The sequence below is a fragment of the Rhodnius prolixus genome, unplaced genomic scaffold (genome assembly GCF_049639745.1).
Source record: "Rhodnius prolixus isolate KJV_2025 unplaced genomic scaffold, Rpr scaffold_22, whole genome shotgun sequence".
NCBI classification, from domain to species: Eukaryota; Metazoa; Arthropoda; class Insecta; order Hemiptera; family Reduviidae; genus Rhodnius; species Rhodnius prolixus.
The window spans coordinates 1,900,249-1,911,992 of record NW_027411617.1 but is presented as its reverse complement, the minus strand read 5'-3'; the positions used below and the strand labels follow the sequence as shown (position 1 = coordinate 1,911,992).

At 32.3% G+C, this 11,744-nt stretch overlaps 1 protein-coding gene and 1 long non-coding RNA gene across 3 annotated transcripts; one reads left to right on the top strand and one right to left on the bottom strand.

Annotated features, from left to right (window-relative positions):
- Positions 1–2,683: 2,683 nt before the first annotated feature.
- Positions 2,684–10,376, bottom strand: LOC141457547 (thymidine phosphorylase-like). 2 transcript variants are annotated; one of them, XM_074134700.1, is made up of 10 exons: positions 9,999–10,376; positions 8,311–8,391; positions 7,925–8,043; positions 7,176–7,395; positions 6,051–6,169; positions 5,807–5,969; positions 5,358–5,454; positions 4,915–5,039; positions 4,706–4,794; positions 2,684–3,538 (listed from the first exon to the last, which is right to left on the bottom strand). In XM_074134700.1, exons 1-10 carry the CDS (start codon positions 10,111–10,113, stop codon positions 3,527–3,529), a joined length of 1,140 nt encoding a protein of 379 aa, XP_073990801.1. In that variant the 5' UTR covers positions 10,114–10,376; the 3' UTR covers positions 2,684–3,526. The 2 variants fall into 2 exon arrangements, with proteins under 2 accessions (XP_073990801.1, XP_073990800.1); XM_074134699.1 differs by having other exon boundaries at positions 4,706–4,772; positions 9,999–10,359.
- Positions 9,330–11,133, top strand: LOC141457551 (uncharacterized). Its single transcript, XR_012460412.1, has 2 exons — positions 9,330–9,610; positions 9,714–11,133. It is a non-coding gene; the product is annotated as an uncharacterized lncRNA (long non-coding RNA).
- Positions 11,134–11,744: the final 611 nt, after the last annotated feature.

The following is an 11,744-nucleotide window of genomic DNA, read 5'->3' as shown; positions in this document are numbered from 1 at the left end:
TGAAACAAGACACTTTAAAGAGAGTTCTCTGAGAAAGGCTCCAGGTGCCAATTACTCTCGAGATCCTCCTTTATACTCTCACAAATATATCCGCTAAATTCACCAAATTTTCTTGACTTGTTTGTTGAATCAAATTTTTAGTGGCATTGTTTCTAAATTTCAATTTAAACAAAAAAAAACATTTATGCGTTAAACAACTTATTTATTAAGAGTTCTTTTTAAGAAAATAATACTATAACTGACCATTGTGTAAAATTAAAATTGCACACAGAAATATTATAACAAGATTGCTAAAGATCTTCAAATTATCATCCGTTTTTGTTTTTTTTTTACTTTTGGTTGATTAAAAAACTAAACTCAGTTGATGTCAAATCCATTTTGTCTTATTAATTTTTCTAACTACCACTGATAAATACTTTCGGTCCAGTCTGAGAAGGCTAAAAGTTTGTTTCCACTTATACGATATATCGATATATATTTTTCACGTAATTATTTTGAATTTATCAATTCATAATTTAACTGATATCTCCTAAGTTAAGGTGGTTGCAGTTGTAAGCAGCCTCATTTATAAACTGTAAGTTCAAATGTTTAAATAAGATCAACAGGATTTAAATTCAGCATTAAATGCATAATTTAGAGAAGTAAGTTTAAAATTGAGGTTATATTTTCTGTGGCGTGCGTTAAGTGAATAAACAAAAATATTGATATGAAATTAATTCCAGTTTTCAAAAAAAAAAATAGTAAGAAATCAAAGAACACACACATATAAAGTCATAAGTTATTACTATTTTAAAAGAAGTAATCATTATTACAAGTGAGTAGAACTATAATAGGAATTTTATTTGTTGTAATCTAAAATATTTATATATTTTGATGATTTGAGAGAGAGCAAATGTACTAGTAAATCACTAAGTTTTGGAGTATCAAAACTTTTTTTTTTCTTTTTTGTAATTTAAATGGCAACAAAATAAAAATAAACCAAGAATTTTAATTTTTTATGTAGTTTTTATGGGCAAATTATTAGAAAAAAATAAAACAAAATTAGATTTCTCTTTTTCTATTATTTTATTGTACTATATAAATAGGTTACTTTGGTAAATATATATTAATGGCCAAGATTTGTTTCATTGGATTTAACCAAACTTATAAAAAAAAATATGTCTTTTCTTTTTAGCAATAAAATACAATTTGTTTTCCCCATTCTGAAAGATTGTAAAAAAAAAATAGTATAAATTGCATGTACAGTCCAAATATATATTAATATATTTAAAATAAATAAATGAAGGTAAGGCTTTGTTTTTTGTTGTTTTTTTTTATAGCTTTATTCTATCTTCCTTTTTTTTTTGTGAAAAATATTAGGAAAAATAAATGAAATTATATTTGTTTGTAAATAGAATTATAAAATGGAGTATTTGTTTTTGGTGTAATAATAATAAAAACGATTATAAGTAATTTGGATTTTGTTCTATTGGTTAAAACTCTCTCGTGGGTAATATTATAGCCCTATGTATACTAGAGAGCGCTTGTACAATCCTCCTTAAGGAGCTATGATGCATTAATTAACATTCGCCGGGACTATAGCAGGCAATTTTGGAAAATTAACCATTATTGGAGTTAAAAACCTTTCTACTTTTGCTTTAAGAATGGAAATCCATGAAACATGTGAGTTAAAAATTAAGATGCGTCTCTATATGCATGTCTTTTGGGTGTATAAGATCTATTGTGTGGCAATTGGTGGTATAGTATCGTCGCATTGAAAAGTGATAACCCATGTAAGCAATAATGGAGTTCGGATTACTTAGTACAGGTCAGCGAAGACTTTTTTTTTTCGAAGACAGATTTTGTCCATTTTTATACTGCTTTTGGAAGGAAATATCGTGTGGCAAACAACTTCATCAATTAGCATTGAGACGTTGTGGAGTGCTTGACATCATTAGGAAGAGAGATGAGGTTTTAATGAATTCCACATTGTATATGAATCAGATGACCTACAGTTCTTTTAGAACATCCTGAGAAGCTGACCAATCTCTAATGTGCAATTTATTTCTTTGAACAGTTTGCTTATAAAAGATCAGCAGAAAACGATCTTACACTACATGAGGGATTATTCAGGAAGAAACACAACTACCTATTTTCACCTTCTGGATGAAATTGTAAAAAAATTAAATATAATTTACTCATTTACCAACCAGGAACTGCCAATGAAAAAAATATACTTGTACCTTGTTTATTTGACTTATTAATTCTTAAAATTAAAACAAAATAAAGGAATTTATGTAGAGAATTTTTGTACACCATTCTTCCATTAATGCTTGCCATTTAATTTCTTCAATATTTTTTTAGCGAATTCGTTATCAACATCATTCATTTTGTACCTACTAGTACAACTGGAAGTCTCGGAACGAGTCGTCATGTTTAGGTTTCAGAATGTTATAGTTTACAACATAACCTTACAAATTTGCTTTTAGCTAAAAAAAAACGAGAAATCTCATACTGCCTAGCGGCGAAAGCTTAAACTACATATTATAGTAGTACTAAATGACGCTATTTCTTTTGGTGAAATTAAAGCATCTTTTTTTTCCATTTTTAGTTGCTAAAATGCGATGTGATGCTTTCATTTATGACAAACATAGGTACTTAGATATAATAAGTTATAAATATAAGAAACAAAATTAAATTACACTTGTCTAATAGTTGTAAAAATAGTTGTTTTATTCAATATACCATTTCAAAATACATACATCCATACCCTTGTAATAATTAGGTCCGAAAATAAGGTCAGTAAGAAATAAAACATAAATGGTCCATCTAACTTGAAAAACTGAACCTAAAAAAACATTTAAAAAAGCGGGAATTCTACTAGTTTTAGTTTGACCAAAATGATGCTTTTACCGTCTCTTGTCTTTTAACATTAAGGCCAGTAATAGTTAGAGCAACTATGGTCGATCTAATTTGAAGAAAATGGGTACAAAGCTTTGGAAAAAGAAGGAATTATCAAATAGATTGTCCAGAAAAGTGCTGTTTCCCTCCCAAAAGTACTAATAATAAGATCTCGACTAGTTGGTACACATTTAGTCGATCTAATAAAATAAAAGGTGAAACACGTTCTAGATTTTAGCTTTTCTTTTGAGGCAGTAGCTTGTTTATTTGTAGCGCATAAAGGCGCTAGCTGTTTCGAGCTTGGCGCAATAAATTTTTTTTTGCAAAATTCAACCTAAGTGCCACCAATTCAAGAAGGTCCATTGCTAGAGGTATTTCAGAAAAGTTCCTATTTTGGGATTATCTCGTAGGTATTAATTTTATTAGTCAGTTCCCATTAACTCGACGACTCTATTCAACAGTCTTAATGATTCTCGACGGAACATTACAATACTTCGTTGGAGATACTTCTATTGATTTATCTAGCTTTCTAGCCAGTTCATCACTGACGGGAAGATTATGGTGCAATTCTAGCCAGCAATCTTCAGCTGATATTTGATCACCTGCTGAGCAGAGTAGTTTTATTCCTACTGACAGATCAAGTTTGTCAGTTGGTTTTCTGAAAAATATAAACAAATGGTACTTAGTTTAAAGGTATGACAATATTGATACAATAAGAGATGAATACTTAGAATAGAAAAAAAGGTAATAGAATGTTACATGAAAAGATAATGAACCAATCTTATCAGTTGAAATTAAAATAAAAGACTTATATATTGAATCCTCTGCATTTTGGACACTGCACAAGATATTCTTAAAAAATGCCCCCTTTAAAATGCTCTTTCATAACAACTTCCAGTTCAATCATTTTTATATCACGTGTTGCTAGAATCTAATTAGAAGAAAACTCAATTGGCCTGTGGGTTGATTAAAAATATGAAATTGGTAAGTTATTGATTATTTCAATTATAACTAATTATAAGTTATTGAGAGGACTAATAGGCAGGATTGAGGTAATCCTCAATCTCTCACTTCTTCATCTGTATGAGTCGTGTGAGCGTTCTCACCCTTGGTTTTTCTTTCAAGGTAAAAAGGTATGCGGTGTCAAAAGACTTCACCAGAGATAGATAACCATTTCACGTCTATTATTTAAAAACAAAATTGGTAGGAATGTATGTTAGTTTATTAAAGAATAACACTAAAGCAAAAAAATTATGGTGAGCTCGAAGTTGACATTATTTTGGGTTCTATACTACGGGTCCCAATTTGGAGGGAGTTCCTTTACAGTAATACTTCCTTCTTAACATAGACGTCACTTTCTTAAAATTAGGTCCTACAATTTTCCTCTAACACCTTCGCATAGAAATTAAATATACGTAAAGTTTTATATGAATTATTCTAATAAAATTAATGTAAGGGCAGTCTTGAGGCCCTCTAAAGTGCCACTTCAGTTTATAGACGGATAACAATCAGTATAGTTATTTTTTTATTGACAATGAATTTATCGTAACAGGTGAAAGAGAAATGTGTTTAAATTTATGTTGCTCCTTCAATACTCAAGAAAAATCATCAAGAAATTACAGTCGATAACAGAACTATTAAACTGTTACCTACTAATGTAGGTTTTGGAATTCGAAGTTTAAACTACATATTTAAGTCAGAACTAGAGAAATGTATCAAAGAAAATCGTATCAACGTTGTATTTCCCATCCATTCTTGATGAACAGTTTGGACAAACAATTAATAATGTCAACAATTAATTACCAATGAATAAAACAGTTCTTACCTGCGTCCAGATCCAAGCTCCCAACATACCTCTGCAATAGCCTGTGCGTCTATAAATTTTACCCAACCTAATGTGTTCAAAACAATTACCTTTAAATAAAAAAATAATAATTTTTTAAAAATAATTCATTACAATTTTTCTTTGAACTTCATTCAGCTAATCTTAAATATTGTGAAAAAAAAAAAAAAAAAACAAGATTGTTAATTTACCAGATTTTGTTACTTTAAATTTTGTCACAAAACTTGCTTTTGGTAATATTCCATCAAATTGTTGGTTGCATAATTTCAGAGCATCTTCAGCACTTACTCCCTGCGCTATGCACATCTCTTTGAACCTAACAAAAAAGTAGAAAAATTATTAATAATTATTACATAGGTACATTCAGTTTAAACTTTTTGGGTGATAAATTTCCTCTGATAATTTCATCTTTCTAATGCAGTTATCGTTTTAGGTTAGTTGTGTGCACTTAGTAATCACAATTAAATTGCAACATTTTAAAATAAGAGTTTCAATTAGAAACTTATAAAGTTAGCAATTTGAAAAAGTCAGCTGATTGTTTCACAACAAATTTTATTACATTTTACTTTGCAAGTACTGAAAATCAAACACTAATGAATTGAAAACACTTATAAAAGAAAATTTTATACACCACCTTTTTAAGGCTTCACCATTATTCAGAACGTTTAAGATTTTATTAATTCCCTCCTCTAGACTAATCGCTTTTCCACACATCACTAATAATTCACCACCTACAATTATAAGGATAGTTATATTAATATCAATATGGGTTTAAACAAATTAAGTAGTCCACAAGACGTACATATATTCTCGCTAAGAATGATTTTGGAGAAAGAAAGGGACTACAACCTTCAAAACCACCTAATTTTTTTGTTAAATTTTAAATCTGGGTATGTTAAGGAGAAATTGTGCAAGGCACTACTGCAACTAGGAATGCCTCTAAAACTAGTATGCCTCTTCAGAATGACAACGCAAGACAGTTAGGGATATCCTCGGCACTAATAAAGGTCTGTTTCGCCAACAGATCGGTTCTTGGTTACTACAAACACGATTAATAAATGGAAAACTAGAAGTAGCTGTTACCTAAGTGAGTAACAAGTTCTACTAAATCCGCTGGGCCGCTCCCTTTCAGACAAGCGACAGACTCTTCAATCTCTACAGCATTGCCGACAGTTCGGCCGATCGGCTGGTCCATGCTAGTTATCACACACTTCATCTTCAGGCCGAGGTCTTTAGCGGCATCCACCTGTTTCTCACATGAAAAACCCAACACTGAGATAACCATTAAAATTACCTCAAAATAATTTTAAGGATAAAACAAGTTTACCATATGTTTGGCTAATTCTTCAGCCTCCGCAACTGTTTTGTACAGAGCAGCTTTACCTGCCTTTAGGTCCAGTACAAGATATTTACATCCTTCTGCAATTTTTTTGGACAATATGGAAGCTAGAAAAAGCATGTCATTTTAGAAGTCTCTATAGTGAACTAACAAACACAGTATCACTATTCTAATTAACAATGATACAGATATTTTAATAAAGAAAGCCTATATTAAGTATTGCATGTTTACTCTTTGCCCTTTAACATAAACATTTATTTAAATTTTATTTTAGTTTACAAGTACGGGGCACAAGAATACCAGCTTGACCAAATCTGCCAGCTGAAAGGAAGTAATCTGTTAATATCACTCCCTATCCACAAACTACAAACTGTTACTAACCAAATGTTTTGGAAACAATGAGTTCGGTTCATTCTTCCTACCAATTAGGGTTAACATTTTGGGAGACCGGTTAAAGAGCGAAAACACGCCTAGGGAAATTGATAAAGTAAACGGAATTGCTGAAATAGCTTTTCACAAGGCTCTGATCAGAGTTTGACTTTTCTGAGTTCGGCTGAGCTATAGGTTAGTAGCCCCACTAAACTCTTTTGATATTAACAAAAGTTTGATACGAAGGTATTTGCTGATGCACCAAAGGAGTTGTTGAGCTTGACTGCCGGCTCCCAGCTCTCTGATCTGTCGCAGGAAAGGAAAACCATTTTAATGTCTAAAAGAAGCAGTAAGATACACAAAGGTGTCTAGTAAAACCCCAATTCAATATTTCAGCAACTACTCAGAAGGACAAAATACACTGAAAAGGTGGTTAAGACTGATCCTGGGCTTAGCGCAGCAGGTAGACCCTTATTAAATCCTGACTCAATAATCCGGTTTACAAGAAGGCACATACTAAGAGAATGAAGACATTCCGTACGTGTCCTTAATGCAGTAATTTTGAATTTTCCTCCGGACAGTCTGTTAAGAGACGAAGCTCAAAAGTCCTAAATTTGATTTTAAATTTGTCTTGAGAAAGTATTGTTTGTTGCCAAATAAAACAGCTTAATTTCAAACTGTAAACTTTAAGCTGTTGTGTACTCAGTGCTAGATGGATAAATATATTCAACTTCGGTTTCATACCAACAATAAGATTAATACAATCCACGGTTGCGGTGACGTCCCTGTACGAGTAGGTTGCTTTGTCGCCCGGACAGATATCGCTAGTGGGCGACGCGATAAAACAACCAGCTCTACTAAGGCATTCGTTCATTTGTTCACTACTGAGATCAACTGCAAATCCTCGAATACTTTCCAGTTTGTCCAAGGTTCCTCCAGTTAGACCAAGTCCTCGACCAGACAACTGCCATAAAGAAATACTTATGAAGAGAATGACAAAAACTTTTTCAAAGGTAATAATGGAAATATGAAATTTGTTTCTGATTATACAGAAGCGATTTGGTTCAAAGAAACGCACTGGTGTTGAGAGAATTGCAAGATTCGAAACCTTACAAATTTGCCCCAAGCTGCACAACCCAAGTAGATATTTTGTTTTTCAGCTAGTCCAATGTTGTCAACCATCTCGGATGATGAAGCCAAAGCTGAAGCTTATCCGCAGATAGCAGTCATACTAGACTGAACAAGAATTCACTAAAACACTTAGGGTGTGTGTGAGAGACGGGACCACGAAACAGATATTACCAGTGAAACCTGCACGATTACCTGACCAGTGCCGCAAGAGAAGCAAAGAATTACCAATTTGAAAATAACATTGTTTCGGAACTCAGAATCCCTCTAAAGTGTCCATAAATACTCTAAATCGTAAATCTCCCCGATTGCAATAGTTGCTCTAACCCTTTAGTAACATTCCACTGCTCTTAAGGTAAACTTACCATCGGTACCTTGAGACCACAGGCTGCTAGAGCCGGAGCTAACGGTAAGGAAACTTTATCGCCAACTCCTCCGGTACTGTGCTTGTCAACGACTATGCCACTCCATTCTAGTCTCTTACCTGGAATAATTTCAATTCAATAATTACTTGAGTGCAGTCAATACTTAAAAAAGAAAAAAAAATCAATGCCTATCCCATTCGGACCCACTACGAAGGTAGAATAATGGCAGTAGTTCCATTTTCTACAAGAGGATATCTGCGAAACGAAGTTCGTACCTTGTTTTTAATCAGCACATACAAACCTTTACAAGCTCTTCCTCTGTGAATCATGTAGGTGAATGGGATAGCCACCGCCCCCTTTCTTAATGATATGTTTTCTGTACTAACCAGAATTTATCATGGCTTTAGTAAGAGCGATAGTTTCCGCATTTGTAAGTCCTTGGATAGCAATAGCCATCAGCATGGCACCTGAAAATATACAAGAAGGATGTAGTCTTATCTTCTCGTAGCTTTTACAAGTATCAATAACTAGAATAACATTTTGAATGTTTCATTTCATGCCCATCACTGCAATCTAAAAGCAAGTAGTATATGAAGTTAAAAGAAACTGTTTAAAGAAAAGAGAAAATTAGAGAAAAAGTGAAGAATCACATCTGTAAAGTCGGACTTCCAGCAGGTAGGGTTTTGGCCAAAACATAAGTGTTGGAGGACAGAAGAACCAAAGCGGGAAACCCAACTTGCATGAGCTTTGTAAAAATTGCGGAAAACTCCTTTGGAAAATTCGCGCTTCTGATCACGTTAATATCTACAAACTTGAAACTTCGGCAATTCATTTGATTCTCTGTTAGTAATATACAATAATTATAGAAGCAGAATGACATTTTAAGGCGAGTCTAAACACGCGCTTAAAAAATGTTTAATTAATAAAAATTTTCCTAAAAAAATACTTCTGATTAAAGTTGCAGTTTTTCTCAAAAAAAAAAAAACTCTCTGCACAAAGTCCGCTCTTACAAACACATTCCCAGACTTGTTACAAATATTTTCTTCAATTCAAGTCACCTAAAGCAATACATGAATAAGTTCTTTTTTTGGCTTAGATGTTTAACTAGAACTCCCATATAGATAGGGCCCATCTGATATACAACGTATTATTAACTAATCATGACCCTTAATTAGGTAGTTAAAACAATAACAATAAATGAATATAAAACATAAATGAATAACAAATTAATTAATCAGTGTAAATCTAAAAAAAACCATTAGCCAAAGATAGGCGCTCATTGGCTTAGTTTTCCAGTATGTGTTCTGTATTATGTAAATATGTGGGTTTGTACTTTTGGCATTGCATGATCCATGATTTAAACACTCAGACAGTTTTTATTCTGCACCGTCTTGAACAAGTTCATATTCCTGTTAGTCCTTCCAAGTCCTGCTTAATTCGTTTTAATGTTACTATCTGTGTTGTACTAAATGTGAACTTCCAGAACCAAGTTATAAAAGCAGTTTTGTTCATATTGCTGAAAGGGAAAGCCGGTTTATGCTCAGGCTGAATCTCTTACAAAGACTGCCACTTGAGCAGTAATCGATTTCAAGGTCAGATGCGCGCCCAGTAATTCCCACAATGTTAATGTAATCTGCATTTTCAAGAATTCCTTAGTTCTCCTACAATCCACATACACCATTTTCGGTAATGTTTTCAATTTTCGGATTCAATCTAATGCCTCTGAACTTTCACTAAAAACTTTTTGGGATATGAAATTTTCTTAGATTATAACTAATTACTGTTGCAGTTGGTGTGTGCCAAATTACAAGTGGAATTGTAATGGGGCCAGTATGAGAAAATGTCTCTATTCTGTACATTTCTGACGAAAAAGAAGAGGGCAAATTTTCTGTTCATCAGTTTTAAAAGATTTACTAAATATGTAATCTAAATAGAAATATTAACTAAATAATACTACATTTTCTAATTTTCATGTGAGCTTACAATATATTTCCGCCTCTACTACTTAAATAAGATAAATTCTCGTAAATGTAGCAAAGAAAAAATAAAACAAATTCAAAATAAAATAATTTACCAATCTGGGAAGCATGTAGAGATCCATCGCAAGCGGATTTAACGAAGTATTCAATTTCTTGGTCATATAATTCTTGGGCATGTCGCTTCTTGGTTAGCAACTGTTGGATATTCATCGTAAATGGAAAAGTATCAATTTACATACAAAAGAAAGTACATATACACTGTTTATCAACTGAAATGTTTGATGCAGTAGATAATTCTAATTGCTTACTCTCGCATAGCACACGGTCAAAGTCAGAATGCCGTGCTATTTGTTTATTCAGACAAACGCTCTCGAATATGCCCGACTATGACCGACTTTTTTTTTTTTTTTAAATAAAACAGCGAATAAAAGATGCAGAGTTAGAGAACAGTGATAATTGAATTCTAAGAAGAATGAGCGAGAATTATATTTGTCAGTGATAATTGAAATTCCACATGAATTTAATTAAACTAAATGTAGAAGTGGGAAACATTTATTCTGAAACGCCCACGATCTTATATTTTCATATTATCTTATATTTCGACGTTTTTACCATAGATAGTACAAATTGCATTTGTCAAATTACGTAATCAGATTTTTCCCAAAAAACACTCAAAATGCAGATCCCAAAACTTAAAAAAAAAAAATTATCTTTCAATTTGACGAATGGAACAATAGAGAAACGAAGTCTTATCAATGTTCTCATCCATACATTTGTCTGTTTTTGAGATAAATTGTCAAGTGTTCTTGACATTTCTGTAACGATAAAACTTTGTGGGAAGGGGGATTAGAAGTGTTCGGCTTGCCTTGAACACTTGCAAGTGACTAGCTTTATCTGCCTTCTTCGAACATTGTTCAAAAAAACTAGCGGCGAATCAAATGATAGATCAGTCGTCAATGTGTTCCAAAACACAATATGGCATTAATAACAACTTCAAGAGCCCCTCTTTTAGGAAATCTCTCTTCTTTAGGAAGACGAAAATCGGAAACGAAGAGTTTGAAGATATAATTAAAATGGAGTTTCAGAGATGCTTTACAGATGCAATTTCATCTATTCTAAGGACATTTGTATTGATTGAAAATTCTATTGTTGACAAAACATTTGTTGTATCTTTTATAAATTCTAGCCAAATAAAACGAGTTAATTTGCTGATCTATTTTTTTAAGCTGATATCTATATATTTTATTTAAATAGTATTGTAACAAGTCATGATTTATTGTAATCTACAGATAATTCTAATCGCTTTCTCCGGTACTTGAATCACAGCAATTTACCTGTTTTGAGCAAATATGAGTAAGATTGATGTGAAAGAAAAGTCAGCAAGTGCAACCTAGTGACACATCTTGTAACTAGAAGTATTTAACTTCAAATACAGCACGCTCTGTTCTAAATAGCATTTTGAGATACTAATGCTATATTTATCAAATTTTACTTAGTGAGGCCAGCAAATAAATAAGTAAAGAGCGTAACTTTCTCTTTAAGATAAAAAATAAGTTTACAAATACTAATAGTATAGAAAAGAAGATAAAATTTCAATATGCTATTTTGAAAAATCCGTTCAGTAAATACAAAAATTTTGGGTGGGATCCTATCGAATTTTTTCATTTTTCTAACGCAATTCGTTTTTGAGATATTTAGTTCACACCATGTACGTTTTCCAATAAAACTTTTTCTGACTAAGAGGATTTCCAAACGGACTGAAACGATAAACGAATTTCTGTATAATTTCCATTAAGTTGGCGGAACTTATTCATACTTCTGTTTATACAAACATCTGTTTT

Excerpts from the sequence above, each read along its gene's own strand:
- LOC141457547 (XM_074134699.1), bottom strand. The coding sequence starts at position 10,113 with ATGAATATCCAACAGTTGCTAACCAAGAAGCGACATGCCCAAGAATTA. Across the intron at positions 8,044-8,310 it reads TAAAGCCATGATAAATTCTG|GTAAGAGACTAGAATGGAGT; the intron begins GTTAGTACAGAA and ends AAATTATTCCAG. Across the intron at positions 3,539-4,705 it reads GAGCTTGGATCTGGACGCAG|AAAACCAACTGACAAACTTG; the intron begins GTAAGAACTGTT and ends TATATTTTTCAG.